A 26,621-nucleotide genomic window follows, 5' to 3' on the forward strand; every position below is an offset into this window, starting at 1 on the left:
TGATATTCTGAAAAGCATGTTTTTCTTCCTTGTTGGCAATAAATAGCAAAATGCAGCATCAGATTTTAGAGAGTGATGACTGTTTCTGGTTTTGAACTCATTTGAAAAATATTTATTTTCTATTTCCTTTTGATGTATCCAGCTGAAGATGGTGTCCCCAAATGTGAATAACATCTTTAAAACAAATTCCCTTTGTGGCCTGCAACTATCTTCCTTGTCACCGTTAAGCACCAAATGAGTTGACTCTGGTTGAAGTTGGACTAGCATGAAAAAAATATTGGATACTTAACGGTCCATTCTTATTTATTGACTTCCATATTTCTTTCAGCCAATTCCGGGAAATCAGATACAAGGTGGCCTTGGATGTGGAAATAACTTGCTGACCAAAACAGATTTACTAAGTGAAACCAAGAAGCAACGAAACAAACGGACTCAGAGGACTGGAGAAAAGGGAGCACCTCGTTCTAAGAAAAGAAAGAAGGATGAAGAGGAAAAGCAGTCTCTTTATTCTAACACGGACACATTTGCCCACTTGAAACAGGTGAATTATTAGAGGCAGTTCTTTGAGGTTTGGGAGAAAACATAAAATTTTAAAAACTATTGTGACTTAACTATTAGAATGAAAATTTTTCTATTCCTATAAGTTAATTGGAAAAAAAAAACAACTACATAGAATCATTGATGTTGATCCCATACAGAGCATATAAACCCCAGTCTCTTAATTGATTATTTCTCTATCCATAGTGATGGTGATCCTCAGTTCAAAAAAATTATGCTGAAACCTAGTAGGAAAAGTTCTGGGACAGAAGCCTTTGTATTGAGAAGGCTTCCCTGACACTGTTTCCCTCTGTCTATAAGTGTCCTGTGAGCACCAATACGTTGAATGAATGGTTGTTTGGTATTCTTTACAAATGTGGTGAATACCCTTCGTGTTAATGGGAAAAAATCATCTATCATTTCCTTTGGCCACAGAAACCAAGAAAATGGAGCTAAAAGACTCTTCTCCACAACAGAGATTTCTAGATTATCCCCATACTTGTTAAATTATTGACACATGCCTTTATTAATATTTTAAATATTGTATCTCTTCCAGAAACTAAAACAATGTTTCCTATATACTATGTGCTTGATATTTTTTAAAAATAAAAATAGCTAGAATTTATTTAGAACTTTTTAAGTTTTGCAGAGTCTTTTAGCATATGTCATTTGATTTCTCACAACAGCCCTGGGAGGCACTATTATTCCCATTTGATGGAACTGAGAAAGACAAGAAAATTAAGTCATTTTTCCAAAGTCATTCAATTATTAAATGAGCTAACTTCAAACTTGGGTCTTCCTGACTCTAGATTCATTGGTGGTTGTATCTACTGCTTCACCTAGTTGCCTAACTAAAGAGGTTTATTGAATTGAATATTAATATCAGTTTTGTTACCCCTTAGCCTGTCCTTCCTGATGTGGAGACACGAAAATTTGAGATTTGCAGAAGGCACCATTTGTTTTTCTTTTTTTTCTGGTTTAGCCATACTAAAGAGATGAATTCCTATTTTATTTTAAAAACCCAGGTCAAAATCATATTCCTTACTCTACCTTATTAATATCCAGTGTCTTGTGGTAGGGGGATTTTAATCATTTTATATTACATTCGGTATTCTTTGGGTTTTTACTTGCTGTCTTGCTTAAGGAAGATAATTAATTATTCCTGTTATATTGCTTTCTTCTTGTTTATCATCTGTATCACTTTTACATGTTTTTTCAATAGCAGCTCTCTCTGCTTCCTCTAATGGAACCAATCATTGGAGTGAACTTTGCACACTTTCTTCCTTATGGCAGTGGCCAATGTAATAGTGGAAATCGCCTTCTAGGAGCTTTTGGCAGTGCCACCCTTGAAGGGGTCTCAGATTACTATTCTCAATTGATCTACAAGGTATGGATTTTTTTTCCCATCTATTTTTACCTCATCCAAACCATGATGGTTTTTCTGTGTATTATTTCTTGAAGTTTATATTGAGTTTATATTCTGAATCTAAACTGAGAGATCGATTTTTAAAAAATTTCCCCCCAAAATTATATGATATCTTAAGGTTGTTCTTTTTGGACTGATGATTTTTTTCTCTATAAATATGAGTTCACATTTGTGACATAGCTATAAAACACAAGAACTGCATTTTCAATATTATCAAAGAAAATGAGTTGTAATTACAATTTCATGAATTACTAGGCATTTAGATCAGCAACACATTTCTTAATGAGAAATTGAGAAAATTTTTCAGACTTTGCATATATATATCTCTTTGGTTTAAGAATCCAGTGTTTTTTTTTTTTTTAAGTCTTACTATAGGAAAGAATTTCAGAATTTTCAAAGTTTTTTGAGAAATAAAAATCAGATGAATGAAAATTACATAAGAATATTAGAGGGCTTTTCATGTCTAAGTATCTGAGCTATAGAAATAACTAAACATACGCCATAAAAAACATTTATGTCAGGCTTAATCAAAGAATTATAGAGTTATTTTTAATTTTCCTTTTTCATCTGTCCATTTAGGTGAAAATCTTTTTAATTAAATTTACTATGATATTACCTCCATGAGCTGAACATTCTATTGAACTTTGTTTTGTTGTCATTGTTTAAGAAAACTTAACTGTTTTAAATTTTTTGATCTCTAGCAGAACAACTTAAGTAACCCTCCCACACCTCCGGCTTCCCTCCCTCCTACTCCTCCTCCTGTTACCTGTCAAAAGTTGGCAAATGGCTTTGCGACTACAGAGGAACTTGCTGGCAGAGCTGGAATGTTAGTGGGCCATGATGGTATGATGAACCTACCACTTTTAAAATGTCAGATTATCATTCTCCTAACATATAATTCAGATTTTGTCAAATTTCATGAAATATTGACTTTAATGTTTGTTGTGCTTTTGTGTTTTCAGTTACCAAAGCTCTTGGGCCTAAACAGTTTCCACTGCCCTTCAAACCACAGGATGACCTCCTGGTCAGAGCTATGGCCCAGGGCCCCAAGACTGTGGATGTTCCTGCTTCACTTCCAACACCCCCTCATAACAACCAAGAAGAATTAAGGTAAAAGTTTCTTTTCCTCAGAAGTGTTCTTAACATTGTTTTCACATAAAATGTTACACACACACACACACACACACACACACACACACACACACACACGAAACTGTATTACATTATTATAGACTTTTTATTATAGATTTTTATCTGTTAAACTGCTTGGTTTTCTTACATATAGCTTTTGTAGAAAGTCAGTCCTGGAACCAAACTAGGGATAAGATCTATGATTTCACTGGAATAAGGATCTTGTGGTGAGGTCCCTTCTTTATTGTAGGCTGTAAATGCTATAAAAAATATATTTAAAATGCTATAAAAATAGGAAAATTTTCACTCCCATGGTAAGATGGCATAGTCTGTATCTAACATAGCAGACAGAGAAAGGAGAATAGAATGGTGCCCCAAAACCCTAGAGAAAAGAGAGTTAACTAAGGAAAGTGATCAATAGTGTCAAAGGCTGAAGAGAGGTATAGGATAAGAATTTAGAAAAGTCAATTCAGATCATTAGTAATTATGGATAGGGCAGTGTCAGGGAATGATAAGGTTGGAAATCGGATTTTAAGGGATTAAGGAGCTAGTGAAAGGAAAGAAACTGGAAATACCTAATGTAGACAGCTTTTTCAAAGAGATGAGCTACAAAGGGCAGAAGAGATGTAGGATGGTAATGGAGATGGAAGGAGCAAGTGAGGATTTTTTTTTTTTTAGGGGTGATGTAAGGGGGGAAAGGGGATTTTTATTGGGTAAATATTAAAAGATTGATCTTCAGGGGATTGAACAATTATCAGTCCCCAATTAAAGAATAACCTCAAGTTAAAATGACTTTTATGGAAATTACAAATGAGAAGAGGAAGTAAAAATAAGGAAATAAGAGAGGGGATAAGATAGGATAAGTAATCTAACACAGTAAGTAATTTTCTCTGCTCCCCTAGTTCAATCCAGTTAGATCTAATTAACTCTCAGCTAAGGGAAATCTGGCCTTGATCCCAAGGCTGGAAAGTCAAAGGTCCATAGGGCCTCAAAGGTGAATGAAGCAAAAGCTTCAGCCACAGTCTCCATTAAAAGGAAGTTCCTTAAGAGAAGTTCAGGAAGATTCAATCTTTACACTCACCACGTGGAATCTCACCAAGGTCTAGAGCTCCTTCAAGTTCTGGTCACAAAACAGAGGAGCTCCTTCAGGTCCCGTTCGCGAACCAGAAGAGTGGGCCCAACTCACTGAGGTCTCTTTTTAAAGGGGCCTCTTTTGTGTCACTTCCTGTGGCCTTCTCTTAGTTTATGTGTCCAATCACAATAGATACTTTTCTCAGAACTGCCCAGGAGGTAGTCAGTAAATTCTGATTTGTCATTCATTCTAGCACATGTGGGTCACAGACCACCCAACTTGTGAGTTAAGTGAGGATGTTTTCACCTTTGGTGATTAAATCTAAAGATGAGCAGGGTAGATTTAATCTCATTATCACAACCCCCCTACCCTGTGATCATTTGGGAGACTCCTCAATTGATCATTTGACATAATCATCTTATACCCCTAAAAATCTTCTAACTATAATAATTAGAGATAAGAGGTAAGTAGAAGAGGTAAAAAGAGAAAAACCAAAGTTTTGCTAGGCGCATTGACAAAAAGCCAATTAGGGGGCAATCCCCTTTGGCATAAGAGTTTACAATTCAAAATAATTGTGTTCAATCCTCTCAAGTTCAATTAATTGCACCCCAAAGTTCATTCTGGATTGTCTTGATTCAGTGTAGGTTTTTGCAGGCATCTTTCTCCAAATAGTTCATTTTCTGGATTCAAAGCAGGCTTCTTTTCCTGAAAATTTTCTCGAACAAAATTTTAGATCTTGGATTTTTCTAAAATATAATCCCCCCTGAAGAGGGTGTTGACCAACATCCCAGGTCAGCTCAGAATACATCAGTAAGTTATGGGGTATATGAGTCAGTTATCAAAAGAAAAACCAAAAACATAAAAAGAAAAACAAATAGAAGAAAAATTAAACTTAGGGAGAAATAAAAATATTCAAAATACGAATCAAAATATCAAAAATCTATGTATGTAAAAAATTTTAAGTAAACAAGAATAACTTCATAATAGACCCTTGTATTAGGGTCCAATTAAAGTAATTTCTGTCCCATTAATCTGGACAAAATGCAGTAATATTGCAATTACCCATTGGCAGCCAAGACTACAGCAAGTTGCCATATCATAAGAGAGAAAACAGGACCAGATTTTTATGTAAAAGGGAGGTCTATATTCCCTGGTCTGATTTTAACTTCATTCTCAGGGATAGGGGAGCCAGAATGAAGGCCAACCTTTGGTACTTGACTGGCAGTAGTGGTACAAAGTGTCCTATGTCTTAAAATATGTCAAGCATCACAACTTCGAGGCTCACACTAGGTTCAAGTCCTTTAGTATTGGCATAAAAGTTCAACAATCTTAGTTGGATAGGTGTGGTCTTTTTTTGACCTTGAGCTCCATGGCACTATTCAGTTTAAGTCTGTGCTTCTATGGCACTGTGCAATTGAAGTCTGTTCTCCTTTTTGATCTCATTTCTTAGAATCAGGCATAAACATTCATCATAGTCCCATAACATTTATCAATAAATGACAGGTTTCCATAGTCTAAAGCTTTTGGGTATGAATTCATATTAGATCAAATATTCTATTAGAAAAGTAAAAGGCAATAGCAAAATAAAAATTCAAGAATTCAATGTGTTCCCAAAAATGGTGTCCACTTTTCTATGGACTATTATCTCCAATGCTTGTGATAGGATACAGTCACTCACTTTCAATAGAAGGTGCTCTCATTACATGTGAGCAATGAATCCAAGAGTCCTTTTCTCCAATTTTTATAGCTGTTGGAGTGGTTAACAATACTTGAAACAGACCTTCCCAGGAAGGCTGAGTTGGTCCAGTGAGCTAGAAATTCTTTATATACACCTTGTCTCCCGGGTTCAGGTCATGAAGCAAAAAATCTATTGGTCCTGCTTATAGTGCAACTCCAGATTCATGGAGTTCATGCAGTTTGTGCTGTAATTCCAGTATATAGAATTAAATCTACCCTGCCCATCTTTAGATTTAATCTCATTATCACAATGAGGTTAGCCATGCATATCTTTGTAGGCAATAGGGAATAAGCCAATAGAAGAGAGAGTTTGAAAGTGAGAGTGGAAATGATAGTGCAATCTTATTGTAAGGGATAGGATGGAATGTGATTTCTTTAATAGTTAGAGAGGTTAGCCTCAGTAATGAATAAAGCCACCTTTTCTTATAAAATAGGGGTATAAGAGGAGATAATGGCAAAAGGCATCTACTTCTTAGAAGCTGAGAAATAGGGGAGAAGAGGAAGCCATCTATAACTCAATCATCCCTCATAGAACTGTCCTCCATGTACCTAACTAACTCTTGTTAAATCTTTATAAATTGTTAATCCCTATGTTCTATTAAGCTAATGAATTTCATGTTTGCTGATAGTGTTGTATAAGGTTTACACCCAAATTCTGTCTCTTCCTCTTATTATTTGTGATCTAAAGGATATACATTTATTTCTTGGTTTCAAATTTCTTCATATATAAGAGATATCCACATTCAGCTTACTGGTGTTCTGTTTTGATTTGTTTTTAACTCTTAACTCCTGTTTTAGAATCAGTATTTTGTATTGGTTTCATGGCAGAAGAACGGTAAGAGCTAGGCATTGGAGTTTAAGGGTCACCCAGCTAGGAAGTATCTAAGGTCAGATTTGAACTCAGAACCTCCTATCTCCAGGCCTGGCTCTCAATCCACTGAGCCCCTTAGCTGCCCCCTCACTGTTGATGAGTTGATCAGTATTTTTTATCTCCATAAACTTTCAGATCCCCCTTTGGTCTGAATGTCTTAATAGTCTTGTAATTACTTGGTAAAAGAGGGGTGTTAGTTACACTTTATAAATTGATTAATTTGTTACTTAAATCCATGCAAAATCTAAAATGTTCATTTTTTTCTATTATAATAGGAAATTTAGTGTAAAGAGAAATAGAGAATTTTTAATGGGGGCTTTGAGAACTTAGTAGATCTTCACTAGTGAAACTACACATTTTGATTACTCCTTTCTTTCAGAGTACAGGATCCATGTAATGATAGGGATACTCCTGAGAGTTTTGTTCCATCTTCTTCTCCTGAAAGTGTGGTAGGAATGGAAATAAGCAGGTATCCTGACCTGTCATTGGTTAAAGAAGAACCTCCAGAGCCTGTCCCATCTCCTGTCATTCCAATTTTGCCAAGCAGCACTGGAAAAGGTAAAATATTACCATTTTTTCCTAAACATTGTAATGTTAATGTACTTAACCTTTGTATTTTGACTCTCTCCTCACTATTATTCTTCTAAAGGTTCAGAAGCCAGACAAAATGATATAAAAGCTGAGCCTGGTTCAGGCACCCTTTTTTTCACCTCTCCATTTGGCCCATCCCCAAATGGGCCTAAATCTGGCCTTATATCTGTGGCAATCACTCTACATCCCACAGCTGCTGAGGTAAGAGATAAAATGGCATACCATTTACATATATGCTTATGTGAATAGACTGTATCTCATGAGAAATATCAAGATGATTTTTTTGATGCATTTGAAATTTGTTGAGTATTATGTTTTGCTTTTCTTTTTAATTTGGACTTGCTTTTTAATTTGGACATTGGTATTTAATCCACATTGGTCCTGCTCTGAAAGCAGATTGAAGTATATCTTTTTTTAATTTTTGTTTTTCTTTTCTTTTTTTTTACCTGTATTTTCTTTGCAACATAGCTAATATGGAAATATGTTTTGCATGACTTCATATGTATAATTTATATTAAATTATTTGTCCCATTATGGAGCAGGAGGAGGAGAATTTAAAATTATATTTTTTTAAAGATAATTAAATTGCTTTACATGTAATTAGGAAATATTTAATGAAACTAAACATTTTTAAAAATTGTATCTTTTTAGAATGTACTTAAAATTATTTGAAAGAAATTTTCTCTCCCATGGCCCCCTCAAATTAAAATTTAAAAAAAATCATCCCATTATAAATATGCATAATTGAGTAAGCTGCATTGACAATGTTAAAAAATGTAGTTTCCATTTTGCATTGTACAATTTCTTATTCAGCTTTGTATCCCTTGCAGTATACAGAGGTGTTCTATGAATGAATATATTAATATAATTGTAATATCTAATGCTAATATTAACATAATATTGATATCAGATGGTTAATATGTCTGCTGATTTTGGTATTAGTTGTCTTGTTCAGTTTTGTAACTATCCTACAATTCCTTGCATAATAAATGCTTTTTGAATTGAAGTTAATTAATGAATATTCAAAGCACTGGTGATGTGATCATTGTTACCCTGATTTGGGACTTTATTTGGGAAAAAAATTTTTAACAATGTTTACTGGAAATGTGGTTTAGTTCGGCTTAAAATTTATTCTTTCATTTAAATATCAAACTCCTTTGAAGTAAATATTAATACTTTATTTTTCTTTAAAATTTTCCACTTTTCTCCTGATTTCTGAAATAGTATTGAATAAGACGTTCTTAATTCCTTAGTGTTGTGAATGATTTTATAATCATTCTGCTAAAAAGTGGATGGTATATAATCTTCATGTCTTCATACTAGTGGTTTTTATTCCATTTATCAAATTTCAAAAGCCATTCAAAGTTGTTTATCTTTTCAATAATGTTGTCATTTTACAAATAAATTCTCTATGTTTTTTACCTCACTCTTCATTAATTCATGAATGTTTCCTCTGGAATTCTCTGGTTTCATCATTTCTTGTGGCATAATGTTCTATTAAATACATATGCTATAATTTGTTGCCAGTAGATCATCCCCTCTTAATTTCCACTATGATCTTTTTCCTTTTCTTTGATCTCTTAAAGATGTAGGCCTAGTAGCTGAAGTGATGTGAGGGGGTAGGGTTGTTTTAATATACATTTCTCTAATCAGTAGTTATTTGGATAATTTTTTCATCTAATTATTGGTAGTTATTTCTTCTGAAAACTGCCTGTTAATATCATTTGACCATTTATCAACTTTGGAATGGCTCTTATTTTATAAATTTGCTCTATATATTTGTTCAGTGATGCCTTTATCAAAGAAACTTGCTAAAATTATTTTTCCCAGTTTGCTGTCTTCCACCTAATTTTGGCTACATTATTTTTTGTTTATGAAAAATTTTCATATAAGCAAAATAATATATTTTACTTCCCATTTAAGTATGTATGTATACATATGTATATATGTACATATATATTATATTATTTTATTTTATTTTTTTCCCCCTGATCCAATTCTGATGGCAGTATTGCCTGCTACCTCTCCCTCCATTCCTACCCACGGGTAAAAGCTCTTCCTTGTGAGCTTATGTTATGTGAAATATTTTCATCTATTCTTCCTCTCCCTTCCCCCTTTTCCCAGGGCATCCCTCTCCCATTTTATTACATAATCAAATTAATTTCTGCGTTCTCTTTCTATGTAGAATCCTTCTAACTAACTGCCTAATGAAAAAGTTCTTAAAAGTTACGTGAGTCATCACCCTATAAAAGAAAAATACACAATTTAACCTATTTGAGGACCTTATGGTTTCTCTTTTATATTTTTATGCTTCTCTTGAGTCTTGTATTTTCAAAAAATATTTTAATTTGACTCTACTGTTTTCATTAGGAATACTTAAAAGTGCTCTTCATTAAATGTCCTCCCCCACCCAAAAAAAAAAAAAAAAGAAAAAAAGATGATATTCAGTTTTGCTGGATAGATTATTCTTGGTTGTAATCATAGCCTTATTTGCCTTCTAAAATATATTCCAAGCCTACTTTTATTGTAGTAGCTGCTAATTCTTGTGTGATCCTGACTATTGCTCCACAACATTTGAATAGCTACTTTTTGGCTTCCTGAATTATTTTTTCTTTGACCTTAGAAACTTGAGAATTTGGTTATAATGTTCCTGGTAGTTTTTATTTTGAGATCTCGTTTAGAAGGTGTTCTGTAGAGTCTTTCAAATTCTATTTATCTTCTGGTTTTAGGAAATGTATTGTATCTTTCTTCGATCCTAACTTTCAGGTAGTCCAATAATTCTTAAATTATTTATTCTTGTTCTATTTTTCCAGTCAGTTGTTTTTCTGATGAAATATTTTGCTTTCTTTTTTATTCTTCTTTGTTTTATTGTTTCTTGAATTCTCAATATAGCCATTAGCTTTCATTCGCCCATTTTTAATTTTTAAGCAGTTATTATCTTTGCTATTTTTGGTGTTAATTCCCTTTTCATAATTTTATTCTTTTTGCTCACTTTCTTTCTCTATCTACTTCTGCTGCCTCTCTTATTTCATTTTGAAAATCATTTTTTAGGTATTCCAGGTTTTCTTGGTGGTTTTGTGTCCAGTTTACATTTTTTTCATTTTGAGCTATGTGGTTCTTTTAACTTCATTGTCTTCTTAGTTTGTACAAAATTTTAAAAAGCCAAATAAACATGTGGTGTTTTACATAGATGGTAAACTTTTCACAATTAGCTGTTTATGCCTTCTGATTAATCAGAGCAGGAATTCATATCCTTTTTTTGTGTCATAGGTACCTTTGGCAGTCAGAAACCTATGGGACTGCCTCAGATATGTTTTTAAATTTGTAGAAGCAGATATATAGTTACCAAAAAAATTATATTGAAATGTATGAAGCAAAATATTTTTAGAAAACAGGTTCCAGACCCCTGGTTAAAACTTATAAAGTAAAAGTCAAAATAACAAAGAAGGATAGATGTAAGGATATGTTTTGTGCAATACTAGTAGTTCTACTCCTACCTATCTGTGAAAGGTATCTACTTTTTTTTTTTTTTTAATTTTTAAAGATGTTGACTCCTATCACTGTTTCTTATAGGATGGGGAATTGAATCAATATAAAATGATCACCAAAATAATGATGCACAGAAAGATTCCTTCCAAATGAGTTCATCTATCAAGTACACAATCCCTTTTTAAAGCAAAACGATAAGATAGCTAAGGCAAGGCAACATGATGGGCAAACTATTCCCAGTGGGCCAGAGCCAGGGCCTAGTTTGCCCATCACTGCCTTAAGCAATTCCTTAATCACTTGCCCCCACATCCAGATGTAGCAATTAGGGAATTGCTTAAGGCTGTGTTGGGGAAACAGCGGCCTGGCTCTGGCCCACTAGGAATAGTTTGCCCACCACTGGTTTAGAGGACAAGTTTATAATGTAGTGAACTATGTTATACAGAAGATGATAATGAATGATCACCAATTGGGGGTCTCTTAGAGGATTAATTAATTGCATCTGACCGTTAGATTCTATTATAAACCAAATAATTCCTATTACAGTATTAAAAACAGTAGAAGGCAGAAATGAGATTGAGATCAAACAGCAGTAATAAGATGAATATGAAACTATACATTCTATTACTGGATAATGGTCATCTCAGCTTCTCAGTGACTGGTGGAAGCACCACTTTGTGATTCTGCCTACCATCAGTAATGGACTGTGGAAGTAGTAATGACATGGGATAGGAATTCAGGAAATTTTACACAGTTAAGAATTGCAGGTTGCAGAATGGGAAAGGACGTGCCAATAAGTAACCTATTTCCTTGCATGAGACACTGAACATACAAAAAGAAGCATAAATGACATCTAGGATGTGAATGGCTGGAAAAGTAAGGGAGTCAGTCATACTGAGTGAGGAATAATAATAGATGGATGACCCAAGAGCTGCTACAAAAGAGAAGCAGATAAAATTTCGAGTGCATTGGTAGAGTTCTGGAACAGTGAGAATGATAAACAGAAACATTGCACAATACAGGATTAACAGGTTTGTGTTTTACCCTTATGCAGGGGTAGCACCCATGACTGTGTTCTTAGATCTATTACAGCACAATTAATATGGCCATTTATCAAATTTTTCTTAAGTTTTTCTGAAAAATAATCACTTTAATAATAATTCATTTTTACAGATAAAAGGAAAATATTTTTAAGCAATCATATTTTATGATCCAATTAATCATTGTTACTTTTAGATAACACTCAAATATTTGTTGTTTCTAGAATATTAGTAGTGTTGTGGCTGCATTTTCCGAACTTCTACACGTACGAATTCCTAACAGTTATGAAGTCAGTAATACCCCCGATATTCCTTCTCACATGGGCTTGATAAATGGCTCCCGCATAAACCCTGGCTTAGAATATCGGCAGCAGTTACTCCCACATGCTCCTCCATCAGTATCCATGAGCCATGGAAGACTAGTAGGCTCTTACAGACTCAAACAACCCAATATACCATTTCCTCCAACAAGCAATGGTGAGTTGGTTTATGACATTCTCGTTTAGAATTCTTTATTTTTAAATTAAGATTGCACAGTTTATTTTGCAGAAGTTTATAACTGATTTTTGTATAGTCTGCCAGCCAGGAGGAGGATATATATGTTATATTTTATTATTCAGACACGTTCTGAATCTCTAGCACTTTGTTAATTTGCTCTTTTATATTCTCTGAAAGTATGTGACAGTGATATAGAAACTTTCAACATATTTATAGTTTAGTTGGGGGCTGCTAGATAATATGGTGTATAGAATGCTAAGCCTGAAGTCAGAAAGACTCATCTTCCTGAGATCAAATGTGGACTCAGACAATCACTAAGTGTGTGAACCTGGGCAAGTCACTTAAACCTTATTTTCCTCATTTTCCACATCTGTAAAATGAATTGGATTAAGAAATGGCAAAATACTCCAGTATCTTTGCCAAGAAAACCCCAAATGAGATCAAGAAATGTTAGTCACAGCTAAAAAGACTGAAGAACAACAATTATATATTGTGAGTAAAGCATGACTGAACTGAACAAATTGTCTAATTGAGAAAATTATTTAAATGCGAAGACTAATGACTGATTTTAAAAAATCAGCTCTTATATGAGGTTTTGCCATAAATACAGTTTTACACCTACAGTGAATCTATTATCTTAATATTTAGACATAATTTTTTGTTTAAGAATAATTGTTGTCCGAGTCGATAATTAGAATTGTTTAATCTGTGTCTGAGTTTTCTATATATTAATAAAATTATGTAATTTATAGTTTTCTAAATTAAGTCTCAGCCCACTCTTAAAATGTAGTTCTGATAAATAAGCTTTATCATTATGAATACAGGTATATATGTTTCTTTTAATTTTTTCTTTCAGTTCCTAAGTATACCATTTCACTTAAAGTACATGCCTGTTACCAATTTCTTAAATTTTTATTCTTCAGGTTTAGCTGGTTATAAGGATCATAATCAAAATATTGGTGATAACTCTGCACTCAGACCACAGTGGTGTTGTCATTGTAAAGTGGTCATTCTTGGTAGTGGTGTTCGGAAATCTTTTAAAGGTCCAGGCTTTTTAAAACAGGTACTTAACAGCTACATTGCTTTTTCTTAATTAAAGTAGATTTGAAATACCTCATGTGTACACACACACACACACACACACACACACACACACACACCGTATTAAAGGCTTTGCAAGCAACCATATGAATATCTATCTGTGTATATGTGCACTTGTTACAGGCTCCAAAATATGCTTCTTGTCAGATTTGCATTTTCAATTGCTTATAGAATTTCAACAAAAGAATTTTTGTCTTATTCAGAAATGACTTCATCATTGAAAAATAATAAAGCAAGATGTCTAAAACAATTTCAGTATTCATAATTATTAACTTTCAGAATTTGAATGTTATATAGATTTTTTTTTACATAAGACATTAATTTAATTTTGTAAAACTTGGGTTTTAGGTTTTTTTGGAGGGGGGGAGGGCTGGGAAAACAGTAGCAGCTCCATTCCCACAATAAACACAAATCTTTTTTGCTAGTATGGAGTCTTGGCAACTTAAATCAGCATTTTAAATTTGTGCAAAAAAGTGAGGTAGCATCTATCTATGATTATCTTATGTTCAGAGCTGGAGTAAAATATGAAAGAAAGGAAAAACATTTTTGCCGCTCATATTTCCTGTTGTTCACCTCTCTCCATCTATGTGTGTGTTCTAGGTATTTGGACAATAGTTACTTTTAAGTAAAAAGTTAGTCATATTTCCTTATAATCTATATAGGATTTGAAACAAAAATACTTGTGAGACTTGTATTCAATTTTCATTGTCCCTTTGGTTCAGGGAAAAGTAAGTTGGGGGTCAAGAGAAGAATTCTGAGTCACATTCACCAATAGTGTTAGTCCTCATCTTTAGTTTAATGAGTGTGTTTCTTCAATGCTTTATAATGTTGAAATGCTCACATACCCCCTTCTTTTTGATTTTCAGGATTCCCAAGAAAGCTCTGATAGAGGAGAAAAGGACATTGTATTTTGTAGTAATAACTGTTTTGTTCTTTATTCATCAACTGTACAAGGAAAAACCTCAGAACACAAGGTAATAATTTAAAAATTAAGATATATTAATTGGTGCTTTTGATTTTTATCATAAAGCCGATGAGCTTAAATTTATATAAAACTTTGTTCAGATTTCACAAACCTTGTCATTCTTGCTATACAACAACAGGCAAACATTTTAAATGTGTTGATATATGATGGATTGATAAAATGTAATTCCCAATATACCACCAAACAGCCCTTCAAAACACATTCTCCACAAAGTTGATTGATTTCAGAAAGACAGTATTAAATAGCCTGCTCTGCAGAGATCACTGTTAGGTACTGAGGAAGGATTACGTTCAAGAATGCTTCCTTCCCCTCTGTCTCTCCCTTTTTGTTTGTCTTCTTAACATTTTGTCTATGTTTCTTCCCTTTAGAGGAAGTTATTATATAAATTTTTTAAAAATTATTTAAAGTTTCTTTAAAAGTGTTCACTACTGACAGTTTTAGACTTAGATATATAATAAAATATATAACCTAGGGAAGTTAATGGGAAAAGAGAATCAAAAGTACCACTGATGTGAGAAAAGGACAAAGGAACACTGAACTCTAAGATTAATCATAAGATGTACTCTGATATCTGTTGTGGTCAAATCTTTAACATCTTGGACTGAGACTATTATTTTTCACCCTATATTTACTTCTTCTCTTCCTATAATTTGTAATGCTTTATTTCCAGCTAGAATTTTTTTTAATTCTCACTTTCCAGGTTTCTCACTTTAAGCAGATGATTAATTTTGAACAATTCTTAGGGTTACTTATCATTATTCTTTCTAACATAATTTCTTTTTATTTTACAGGATTCCATCCCTTCCTTGCCACACTCACCAACAAAAGAGATGCCCCCTAAAGCATTCCATCAATATAATACCAATATCTCCACTTTAGATGTCCATTGTCTCCCACAACTTCAGGAAAAAGTCTCTCCACCTGCATCACCTCCCATTACTTTTCCTCCTGCCTTAGAAGCAGCCAAAGTAGAGGCAAAGCCAGATGAACTGAAAGTAACAGTAAAATTGAAACCTCGCCTGAGAGCCATCCATAGTGCTTTCGATGACTGTAGACCACTAAGTAAGAAATGGAAAGGGATGAAATGGAAGAAATGGAGCATTCATATTGTCATTCCCAAGGGCACCTTCAAACCACCTTGTGAAGATGAAATCGATGAGTTTCTGAAAAAGCGGGGCACGTCCCTGAGGCCCGACCCGGTGCCTAGAGACTATCGCAAGTGCTGCTTCTGTCACGAAGAAGGGGACGGACTCACGGACGGGCCAGCACGGCTGCTTAACCTGGACTTAGATCTGTGGGTCCATTTGAACTGTGCTCTTTGGTCTACAGAGGTCTATGAGACACAAGCTGGTGCCTTAATCAATGTGGAACTGGCCCTTCGGAGGGGCCTCCAGATGAAGTGTGTGTTCTGTCACAAAATGGGCGCCACAGGCGGCTGTCACAGGTTTAGGTGCACTAACATTTATCACTTTACCTGTGCCATTAAAGCACAATGCATGTTTTTTAAAGACAAAACAATGCTTTGCCCCATGCACAAGCCAAAGGGAACTCACGAGCAAGAATTAAGTTATTTTGCCGTCTTTAGAAGGGTCTATGTCCAACGTGATGAGGTTAGGCAGATCGCCAGCATCGTGCAGCGTGGAGAACGTGACCACACTTTCCGAGTGGGGAGCCTCATCTTCCACACGATTGGTCAGCTGTTACCCCAGCAGATGCAAGCATTCCATTCTTCAAAAGCTCTCTTCCCTGTTGGATATGAAGCCAGCCGGCTCTACTGGAGTATGCGGTATGCAAATAGACGTTGTCGCTATTTATGTTCTATTGAAGAGAAGGATGGACTTCCCATATTTGTGATCAAAATTGTGGAGCAAGGCCATGAAGATCTTGTTCTCACTGATACCTCTCCTAAAGGTAACATGCAATTATGCAAACTATTTTTTATTACACAAAATTATTCTACCTTTTTTTGTATTCTTTATTCTCCCTACCCCCTCTTCCTTCCCCAATTTTGCTTCATAGTCTAGATCAGCCTTTGATATGTTTTGAAATACAAGTTGAAATTATTTGTAATATCTTGATTGAATTTTCCTGCAAGTTTTGGAAAACAAACTATGATCCCAGTAGCTTCAGAAGATCCAGGACAATGGATATTTTAAATAAAGGTTTCCTGAAATGATTCTAGTAGTGATCAGACCTTCTACATTATTCACCTTGAAACCTAGATCACATTTTGTAAAATTCGTATTATTGATATTTCTATACAATCCTTTACATGGTCTATGTTAGTAGTTGTTATTATCTAGGGGTTTGATCTGAAGAATATTTCTAACACCTTACTTATACTTACAGCATTTAGTGATGATAAGCACTGAGTGCAATCAGCAATCAATATTTGGTGATGTGGACCTACCAAAAATGTTTGATTAGAAATCAAAATATTATTTAAGGAAATTTTAGTCACTCTAGTGCACCCTGGTCAACCATGTTAGACTCAATTTGCTACTGAATCTAAGAGTTTAGAAGTCATCAGATCCACCCCACTCCTCTTACAAATGAGGAAACTTGAGGTTCATCAAGACTGTGTCCATAATCACAGAGTGGCAAAACCAAGAGTAGAACCCGCTCTGGAAATTGTAGTTTAGGATAAATTTGTTAATACCTTTTCCTACCTATTTGGGCTCTGTTCTGAGATGAAATAAAAGAGTAAAAACAAAGCCTACTAACAATAAGGACATTATTGTACTTGACTATCTATATAAGTGGTTGGAAGAGGAAGCTTATCAAATCAGCAAATGTATTGATGAATACTGAAAAAGAAAGACATCCACTGGTTTCCATTTGGATTTCATAGAAGACTCCTGTTAAAACTAGAGCTGTTAAAGCCTTTGAGCACCTAAGCTGTTTGGTAATGAGCCAGCCACAATAATTGGCAATGTAAAACAATTTAACTTTGCTATATTCCCTGCCCTATGGCTGTTTGCCTTATAATTTGGCTACGAGAAATTATATGAACAGAAAAGAAGCAATGCAAATAAATTTACTTAGCTAATACTACATACATTTCTTAGGATTCTGGGACCATGGGCAGAGTCGAGTAGAAAAAATGCAGAGAAAACCTTTTCTCTATATCCTTAACCACATTGCATATACACAGCTGACTCTTACTCCATCTTGACATCTTTAAGCAAGCAGTCATACCCAACTCTGCCCACAGTTCTAGAACCACATAAGAAATATAATAATAGTAAGTAAGTTTAACTTGTCATTGCCTCTTCCTACTCGTAACATTTCTCTTATAGACCAGTGGTTCCCAAACTTTTTTGGTCTACCGCCCCCTTTCCAGAAAAAATATTACTTATCCCCCTGGAAATTAATTTTTTTTTAAATTTTAATAGCAATTAATAGGAAAGATAAATGCACCTATGGCCATCACCAACCCCCCCAGATCGCTGCAGCACCCACCAGGGGCCGGTGGCACCCACTTTGGGAATCACTGTTATAGACAAACTATAATGCAAACAGCTAGAGGGCAGGAAAAATGTCAGTTATATTCTTTTATGTAGCCTATATTTGTGGATCATTATAACTGCTTTTTCACCAGGGTGATTTCTTAGATTATTTAGTCAGGAGAAGATGAAATGTTTTAAGAAAAAATTAAAATGTGATTAAGATGAAGATGGTCACCATAAGCTACATGTAGGACAATATGAAAACTACATTAATTCATTGGGATTTAATTTTTATTTGCTATAATATTGAATTACTTTCTGGTTTACTGAGAGGAACTCCTCTCATTTTCACTTAATTAATGTAATGATTGCTGTTACTGATCTATTCAGTATTAATAGATTCTTTTGGGGAAATAGTTGTTAATAAGCCACCTGACTATTCTTTAATATCTTTTCTTGTGTTTTTCTTGTCATCCATTTTTATGTCACTGTAGTGGCTGCAACTGTAATTTTTTTTTCTTTGACATTTAGGTGTTTGGGATAAAATTCTGGAGCCTGTTGCATGCGTTCGAAAAGAATCTGAAATGCTTCAGCTCTTTCCTGGGTATTTAAAAGGAGAAGATTTGTTTGGTTTAACAGTTTCTGCTGTGGCAAGAATAGCTGAATCAGTAAGTGCTTTGATTAAGTAGTAAATTAGAAATTGTCTTTTATTAAGGAAAATTTTTTTTTTACTTTTTTCACATAAAACACTTGTTTGACAACCATCTATTAAATGTCCATCCTGAAGTAAGTCCTGTACTAGGGGATATAAAAAATAACAGAAGGTTGGTCTTTGTCCTCTTGATTCAGAATCTTTGTTGCTAAATGATTAACTTTTAAAGATAATGGCTATGACATATTCTTCAGAATTGACTTATTCCACACAGTTGTAGATAATACCATAACTGAAGGTAAAAGGCAGATTTTTCCAAGGCAAAAAATTCTTGATGTTATGAACCCACTTGCAAAAAATACAAGAAGTCCCTATAGGCCATTTACTAGAATCCTTTGGGTGGCTCAACACTGCATGAATTCATTTTTTTTTTAAAATAAAGTTTGCAAGAGTTTGTATATTTAGAGAGCCTGGGAAGACAATTAAAAACTTAAATTCTCTTAGAGATGTGTTACACTTCCCTAAAATAGTCTGTACTAACTTCAGATCTTTGACTATATGCTGTGATACTTAAAATGAAAATGAAATTGATATGCAAAAAAGACCAAGATGGTGAACAGTGTAAACCAGTGGTTCCCAAACTTTTTTGGCCTACCGCCCCCTTTCCAGAAAAAATATTACTTAGCTCCCTGGAAATTAATTTTTTTAAAAAATTTAATAGCAATTAATAGAAAAGATAAATGCACCTGTGATCATCACCGCCTCCCTGAGTCGCTGCAGCACCCACCAGGGGGTGGTGGCGCCCAGCGCCCACTTTGGGAATCACTGGTATCAATAGTGGGCATATGAAGCTTAAACTTTAAAGAAGTTATCAATTTCCTAGCACAATCCATATTGACCCATGATCAGCAATTGATTGTTTCCTAAGCCTCTGGAGTGTTATAAATGACTATGTTCCGTGTGTGATAGAATGCTTTCTATAAGGTGATGCCATATTCTAAATTCCGTTTGGTATATGTGTTGCTTGCAATGTCCAGAAAAGAGCCACCTCCTTTTCTTTTTAAGTTTGCATACTCATAAATAATGTTTGGTCCCTTACAAAGAGGATTGGATTTAGAAGAGCCAAATTCCTATCTCTGCTGGGGGGTGCTCTATCTGTAAAATCAGTGGTTTGGTCTGAGTTCCCTTCTGTGATCTATGATGTATGGGTGCAAGTTTTTAGAAAAACATTTAAAAACAAAAAGCAGACCTTTATTCTTGAAAATGTTCACAAGCAGTGTGTGTACCATTGTGGAATGATATTTTCATAGGAAATTGCAGATCCCTCTTTTTTGGCCATGCTTGCCCTTTTTACTGTGCAGGGTTAGATCCCTTCTTTCCCACAGTCACCAACAAGAGATGACTCGATCCCGCCCGTCTGATGCGTGTTCACTTCTGTCCGTCTCTTTCTTTCTTCCTTGCAGCTTCCTGGGGTTGAGGCATGCGAGAACTACACCTTCCGATACGGCCGGAATCCTCTCATGGAACTCCCTCTTGCCATCAACCCCACGGGCTGTGCCCGTTCTGAACCTAAAATGAGTACCCATGTCAAGAGGTTTGTGTTAAGGTATTTTGTTTTAACTTCACATAGTACAGCCCAGGGTTTCTAGGCTCTGTAGTGGTTTCCTTGTGCTTTATTTGTTTGCTGCTCACAAACCCTGTTGTTTCCGGCTGTGGATGTGCATGCCCCAATGGAAAGAGCTCTGCCATGTTGTATTTGCTAACCAGCTTTCAGTGTTTGTGTGTCTTATCAGAAAGAATCCAAAAAACCAAGTGGCTTTGTCCCTTCTTCAGAGATATCTTCAGTTTTCTTTGTATTTTTCTGCTTATATGCCGACGCCTGCAGGCCTCACACCTTGAATAGCACCAGCACCTCGAAATCCTTTCAGAGCACGGTCACGGGAGAGTTGAACGCCCCTTACAGCAAGCAGTTTGTCCATTCCAAATCCTCTCAATATCGGAAAATGAAGACTGAATGGAAATCCAATGTATATTTAGCACGGTCTAGGATTCAGGTGAGCTGGAACTCTTATCTGTGGATTCATATTGTGCTCTGCAGAGACAGCTCATAGAATGTCCATGATGGAGGTACAGTCAGAATTTCACACTGCTATTAAGATGCTTGTTTTAGCTATTTTCTTGATTTTATATACATTTCTAAACCAAACTAATCTGCCGTACATAATGACAAAATGATGATTAACTGTAGATTCAGACTGAGTTGCAGGCTGTATTTAATAAAAGTGAGTAGAGCAGAGCGAGAGACAGGAAGCCATTCATAGTTTAGTGGGTTATGAGGTTGAACAAAGTTCAGTTTCTTCATTATTTCCAAAGAATAAGAAAGTCTCTCTGAAAACATAGACCTAATTTTCTCACTATTTTGGTTGATAGTAATCATCTTTTAGTTTTATAGTCCTGGAAAATGTTGGGTTTGGGGGATGTCGTACCAAGTACACCTAGTATGTTAGGTCAAGTGGATTAAGAAAAGAAAATTCACTCCCTTGTCATCAAAAGAATCAAAGCCTATGTATGGACTCTAAAAGTTGAGCTATAATTGGAAATTTCTATTCCTAGTCTGAGTTGTTTATCCTGCCACATGGATGGCTTCTGAATAAAACTGTAGTGTCATGCTGAAAATTTATCTTTGCAAGAAGAAAACACAGTAATGATTTTTTAAAGTTCCTTCTCAAGCTTTCATCTCCTTCAGGAACTCAGGAAAAACCTAGACTAAGATCTCCTCCAAGAATTGTGAAAACAGTTTAGTAGATAAGTTGCACCAAGATTTTCAGGAGTTTTGTTCACCACTTAGGTATTATAATCATAATTAAGAGTAGGAAAAGGTATATCTCCTAAAGGGTGAAAGAATGAGATAAAATCTACTTAGTAAAGTTTCTGGCTGCCACCTTCCCAGGCTTGCCCAAGAGAATCTAGTCCATGGGAAAAACTTATATTCTTAGCCTTCACCATTCTAGGTTAGCAGCCTTTATGTGTCCCTGAAGATCCTTCCAAGAATGAATCCTTTTGACTGAGTTGAACTTAGTCTTACTTTGCTTGCAGTTGGTTCTCTATGCCAGTGACTTACAGCCAAACCAAATTAGCAGCATTAGTTGAGCCTGCAGACTTTCTATCAAGGATAGGAATGTTATTTTTTGATTTTTTTTTAACTGCCCTGAAATCTTTGTTGCCTTTGAAGTCTTCCTTTCCACCCAAATAATATTGTAAGACAAAATTTTAGTCACTATTGTATTTATCCCATTAGCTCATTCTCCTTTCCACTGATGTGTTTACATGATCATTTTAATTTGGTGCTACATGGCAACAAGATAACGTGGTAACTAACGGGGAAAGGTTGAAATGATTGTTTATACGTTTTCCTTAAGATTGAGTCTGACCATATTACTTCTCTCATCTATTAATTTCAGCAGCTTTTTATTTCCTCTAGAACTTAAAACAATTTATTTCTCTTTAGCTTCTATCCACTTGGCCCTACCCTGTTTTTCCAGTCCTCATTGGGTATTACTCCTGCTTCCACATTCTCATCCCTCCACTCTTCCCTTTTCATTTGCATTACTCTGCATTTCCCTTCTCCGTGCCTTTGCAGTGGATGTCTCCTATGCTTAGAAGGTGCTGCTGCTTTCTCTTGATCTCATAGCCTCCCTCTCCTCTCTCTTCCTTTCAAGTATAGCTCAGGCACCATCTTTTGCATGAAACATTGTGATCTCAATTTTTAGGGCCTTCTCTTTCAAACTACTTTGTATTTATTCTCTATATCTTTCTGTGTGTAGATGTCTATATATAGCTCTATTCTTCTAATCGTGGTACCTGACACATGACAGGTGCTTAATAAATAATTAATTAAAAGTCACACCTCTGTGGTTAGGGTTTATTTTGTTGTTCAGAATAATTTAAATCTAACACTAATAGCAATGAAGATGAAAAGCTTCTCTAAGAATCTGCAACAAGTAGGTATACCTTTAAGCGACCTCATTGAAGACTTATAATGTCAGGTTGTTTGACTGAATACTTTGTTGTTTTATCTTCCTTCATGAATTCAGCTCTCTTTACTTGGAAAACAGCCTTAAATTGATCAGTTTCCCAACTATTTTAACATTTTGTATTAATGCTAGCTCTGAGTAAGTCTGAATCATGGCAATGTATTGTCAACCTATTTATTATTGAGCATTATTTGGTGTTGGTGCTGTGTACTCCCCTCCCCCCCAAAAAAAAAAAATAAGAGTGAATTATAATAAAAAGGGACAAACATCAGGCCAATAATGGTGGGATGTAGAAAGATCATATACAGATTGGTAAAGTTAGAATTATATGGTGAAAGTCTTCAAACAGTCTAGGCAGAGTAAGGATTTTTTTTTAAACCCTCACCTTCTGTCTTAGAATTGATACTAATGATCAGTTCCAAGAGCGGTAAGGGCTGGGCAATGGGAGTTAAGTAACTTGCCCAGGGTCACACAGCGAGGAAGTGTCTGTGTCCAGATTTGAACCCAAGACCTTCTGACTCCAGGCCTGGTGCTCTATCCACTGAGCTGCCCCATGAATTCATAAATTTCAAATTGTTAGCATATACAGTGAAAAAACTTTGCTCTCTTAGGTATGGCTTATTTTAAGAATGTATCATTGGTGTTCTTGATGCTGTTCTGAATCTCCTGGTGTCCTTTTACAGGGACTAGGCTTGTATGCTGCTCGAGACATTGAGAAGCACACCATGGTCATTGAGTACATCGGCACCATCATCCGAAATGAAGTGGCAAACCGAAAAGAGAAGCTTTATGAGTCTCAAGTAGGTATTCTCCGGATGCGTTTGCAGATCGTACTGTACAGCTCCTGAGAGACGGGGCCGCGTCTGCTCGGGGGCTTCTGTCGGCTTTGGACAGAATGCCTGCCGCCTCCTCCCCCTCGGTCTGAGTCCCGAGACCCGAGGAAAGCGCGGCTGCGCGGGCCCCGCCCTGTCACACGGACCTGCTCTAGGGCAGCGTTAGCACTTCTGAGTAGTGCTGTGGCGCTCCGTCAGCCGGGAAAATCTCCCTTCCCCAGCCTGTTTCATGACAAAAGGACTAGCAAGTGTGAGTGTGAACAGAGAGAAGAGCTGTGGCAGGCCGATGAGGAAACGGCACTCACGGTGGCTTTCTTTGCCTTCTTTTTAGAATCGGGGCGTGTACATGTTCCGCATCGATAACGATCATGTCATTGATGCCACACTGACAGGAGGGCCTGCCAGGTAAGCGACCCTAGAATTAAGTTAGGGTTCTTCACAAACTGGAGAAGGAAAAGTTGAAGATAGGAGTAATTAAGGTGCTATCAAGTAGTTTTTCCCCCTGTTAACAACTTAAGGACAGATAAAACCATCTTAAATCAATCTTGCAGATTTATTCATTTAAGTTGTATTTGCAGCTTTTCAAGGTTTAAAGGATGATAGGAGGGCAATTAGTGATTTTAATTTGAATAGAAATTGAGTTTTGTTTAGATCTTTACGTATGAGAATTAAATATGCTTTTCAAAAATGATGGTTTGCAGGTATATCAACCATTCATGTGCACCTAATTGTGTGGCTGAGGTGGTGACTTTTGAAAGAGGACATAAAATCATCATTAGTTCTAATCGAAGAATCCAGAAAGGGGAAGAAGTAAGTAACTGAGGAAATGTTGGAATTTTTATGGAAGAAAGTTATCATAATTAAGGTCTTGACAAATTTTACCTCTGAGGAGACTGAATTTATTTTTTAAATATATTTATATTTTACCAATTGGCAGTGTAATTAACCCTTCTATTTTTCAAATATGGGTCAGACCATCCCAGGCTAATAACAAGAAGTTTTTTATGGAATTATGGATACTCAGAAGAGCTATTGGTTAATAATAGATTCTGACAATGGAATCAGCTGTCCTTGGCCTTTTTTATACTTTCATTTGTGACACAATAATAATTCCAAGGAAAATAGAACTTCTTATAACTTTGTGATAATGGTTCTTTACAAAACAGTCTCTTGAGTGTATATATAAAGGTATCCAAGGTCATCCATGGGAACATGGATGTTTTGCCAAAGACTTTATTTTTTTTAACAGACTACATGTACATTTACCCATAGGCACAAAATGGTACCTTTTTCCAATAAACTCTAAAGACTTTTGTGAAAATTCCCTGCCATTTTTTCTAAGTTAAGCCTCAGCCTACCACTAACTAGCTATATGACATTAGAACTGGAAGTGACTTGGGAATTTGGTAGTCCACTCTCCTGCCTTTATAGAATAACAAACTGATGATCATCTACAGCAGGGGTTGACAACCTTTTTGGCGTGAGAGCCATAAATGCCACATTTTTTTAAATGTAATTTCGTGAGAGCCGTACAGTGCTCACAGTGTGGCTCCTGTAACAGCGCCTGAAAAAAAAATTGACTTTATGGCTCCTGCAGAAAGAGCCATATCTGACCCCCAAAAGAGCCAGATACGGCTCGAGAGCCATACATTGCCGACCCCTGATCTACAGTGATCTTTCTGCCTATTAAATTGTCTGGGAAAACTTTTCCTATATTGAGTTAAAATCTGCTTCCCTATAACTTCTGCCATTTGGTCCCATTTCTAACTTCTATAACAACAAACAACTCTAATCTTTCTTCTCCCTTTTAGCCCATCAGATAGCCCTTGGAAAATGATGTGTCCATCTCTATTAGGTTGTCAGCTTCAAGCTAAATAAACATCTCCATGTCCTCCCTTAATTCTTTATGACATTTGAACTATAGATAGGTGTCTCACCAGTCTAGCTGTTTCCCTTCCAAATTCTGTCTAAAGCCTTTCAAATGTTTTGAACACAGTATTAAAGATGTGATCTGCCTGCTGAGGAGCATTATGTCCCAGCCAAGGAATTTTGTATTTTATCCTATAAGCAGTTTTTTGAGCAGAGAAGTAGACATGGCTAGACCTGTGCCTTAGGAAGATTATTTGAAAGATTATCATGATCAAACAGAAATGAACTAAGATGCTCATGAATGGAGAGAAGAAGGTAGATGTGAATGTTATGTAGGTAGAAATGGCATGACTAGATGTGAGGAGATGAAGGCGAGGGAAGAGTTATAAGGATGATGTCTTCACATGTCAGAAAAGAGAGAAAAATCCTGGAGGAAGGGCATGGCAGGAGGAAGAATGAGTGTTTTTTAGACATGCTGAGCTCCAGATATCCAGAAGTTAAGCAGACATTAGACAGTGCTCTGCTATAGTTCAGGAGATATGGGCTAGGTATATAAATGTTGAGGAATATTATTAAACATATTTGTGTTTACTATATAATGGATGTGTGTACATATGTGTTTATTATCTATTATGCTTATCTGGAGAGAAATAATGTTTAAACCTGCGAAAGCTGAGTTCTTCAAGACAGCAATTGTGGACAGAAGTGAGGAGGTCTGTGACTGCTTGGGAAAAACATCCATGATAAGGGACAGAAGGTATATGTTGATCCAACAAAGGGCCACTGAGAAGCAGTCAGCAACTTGGGGGAGTCACAAGGGAGCAATGTAATAGAGGCCAAGCAAGGGAAGAGAGAGAATGTTGGACAGATCAGAAGCAAAATTTAAACAAATTGACAAGTGAGGAGCAAGAATAGGAAATAGTTTGTAGAAAGGGAGCCAAGAGGGAGTGACAGCAATATAAGACTAAAGGCTGGAGACTATTACAAGATCAAGGGAGGGTTTCACTTTTTTTCTTAAGGTGAGGTAGATGTGAATACTGTTATGGGGTTACAACCAGGTGTTGTGGGGTACAATGGGGAACCCCTGGGTTCGGGAAGGATACCTTTTGCAAGAATGCAAGACTCCGAAACTTAGCTTAAAAGTAAAAAGAGAGATTTATTAGTAAGATAGGATTAATGGCCAGCAAGATGGGATGAGTGGAACAACCTGGGGGTTGCTCCCCGAATGCCTTGGTTCAGGGGTTTTTATACCCTTTACAACAGTGAGTACTTGATATTATGTCACAGTGTGTATGTGACTCTAGAGTGC

The 26,621-nt window shown here is 35.8% G+C and overlaps 1 protein-coding gene across 1 annotated transcript in view; it reads left to right on the plus strand.

Moving 5' to 3' along the window:
* KMT2C (lysine methyltransferase 2C) overlaps positions 1–26,621 on the plus strand; it is a gene marked incomplete at its 5' end in the record, with an annotated part of 335,980 nt that overhangs the window by 305,563 nt on the left and 3,796 nt on the right. Inside the window, 15 exons of the mRNA XM_044678960.1 lie at positions 329–541; positions 2,665–2,806; positions 2,926–3,073; positions 7,154–7,332; positions 7,424–7,566; positions 12,116–12,368; positions 13,313–13,452; positions 14,357–14,464; positions 15,267–16,386; positions 18,456–18,592; positions 20,040–20,182; positions 20,462–20,630; positions 23,294–23,410; positions 23,775–23,848; positions 24,145–24,253. Of these exons, the coding sequence (XP_044534895.1) occupies positions 329–541; positions 2,665–2,806; positions 2,926–3,073; positions 7,154–7,332; positions 7,424–7,566; positions 12,116–12,368; positions 13,313–13,452; positions 14,357–14,464; positions 15,267–16,386; positions 18,456–18,592; positions 20,040–20,182; positions 20,462–20,630; positions 23,294–23,410; positions 23,775–23,848; positions 24,145–24,253 (3,195 nt within the window). The remainder of the gene's footprint in view (positions 1–328; positions 542–2,664; positions 2,807–2,925; positions 3,074–7,153; positions 7,333–7,423; positions 7,567–12,115; positions 12,369–13,312; positions 13,453–14,356; positions 14,465–15,266; positions 16,387–18,455; positions 18,593–20,039; positions 20,183–20,461; positions 20,631–23,293; positions 23,411–23,774; positions 23,849–24,144; positions 24,254–26,621) is intronic.

Source organism: Gracilinanus agilis, chromosome 5 (genome assembly GCF_016433145.1).
Source record: "Gracilinanus agilis isolate LMUSP501 chromosome 5, AgileGrace, whole genome shotgun sequence".
In the NCBI taxonomy this organism is placed as follows: Eukaryota; Metazoa; Chordata; class Mammalia; order Didelphimorphia; family Didelphidae; genus Gracilinanus; species Gracilinanus agilis.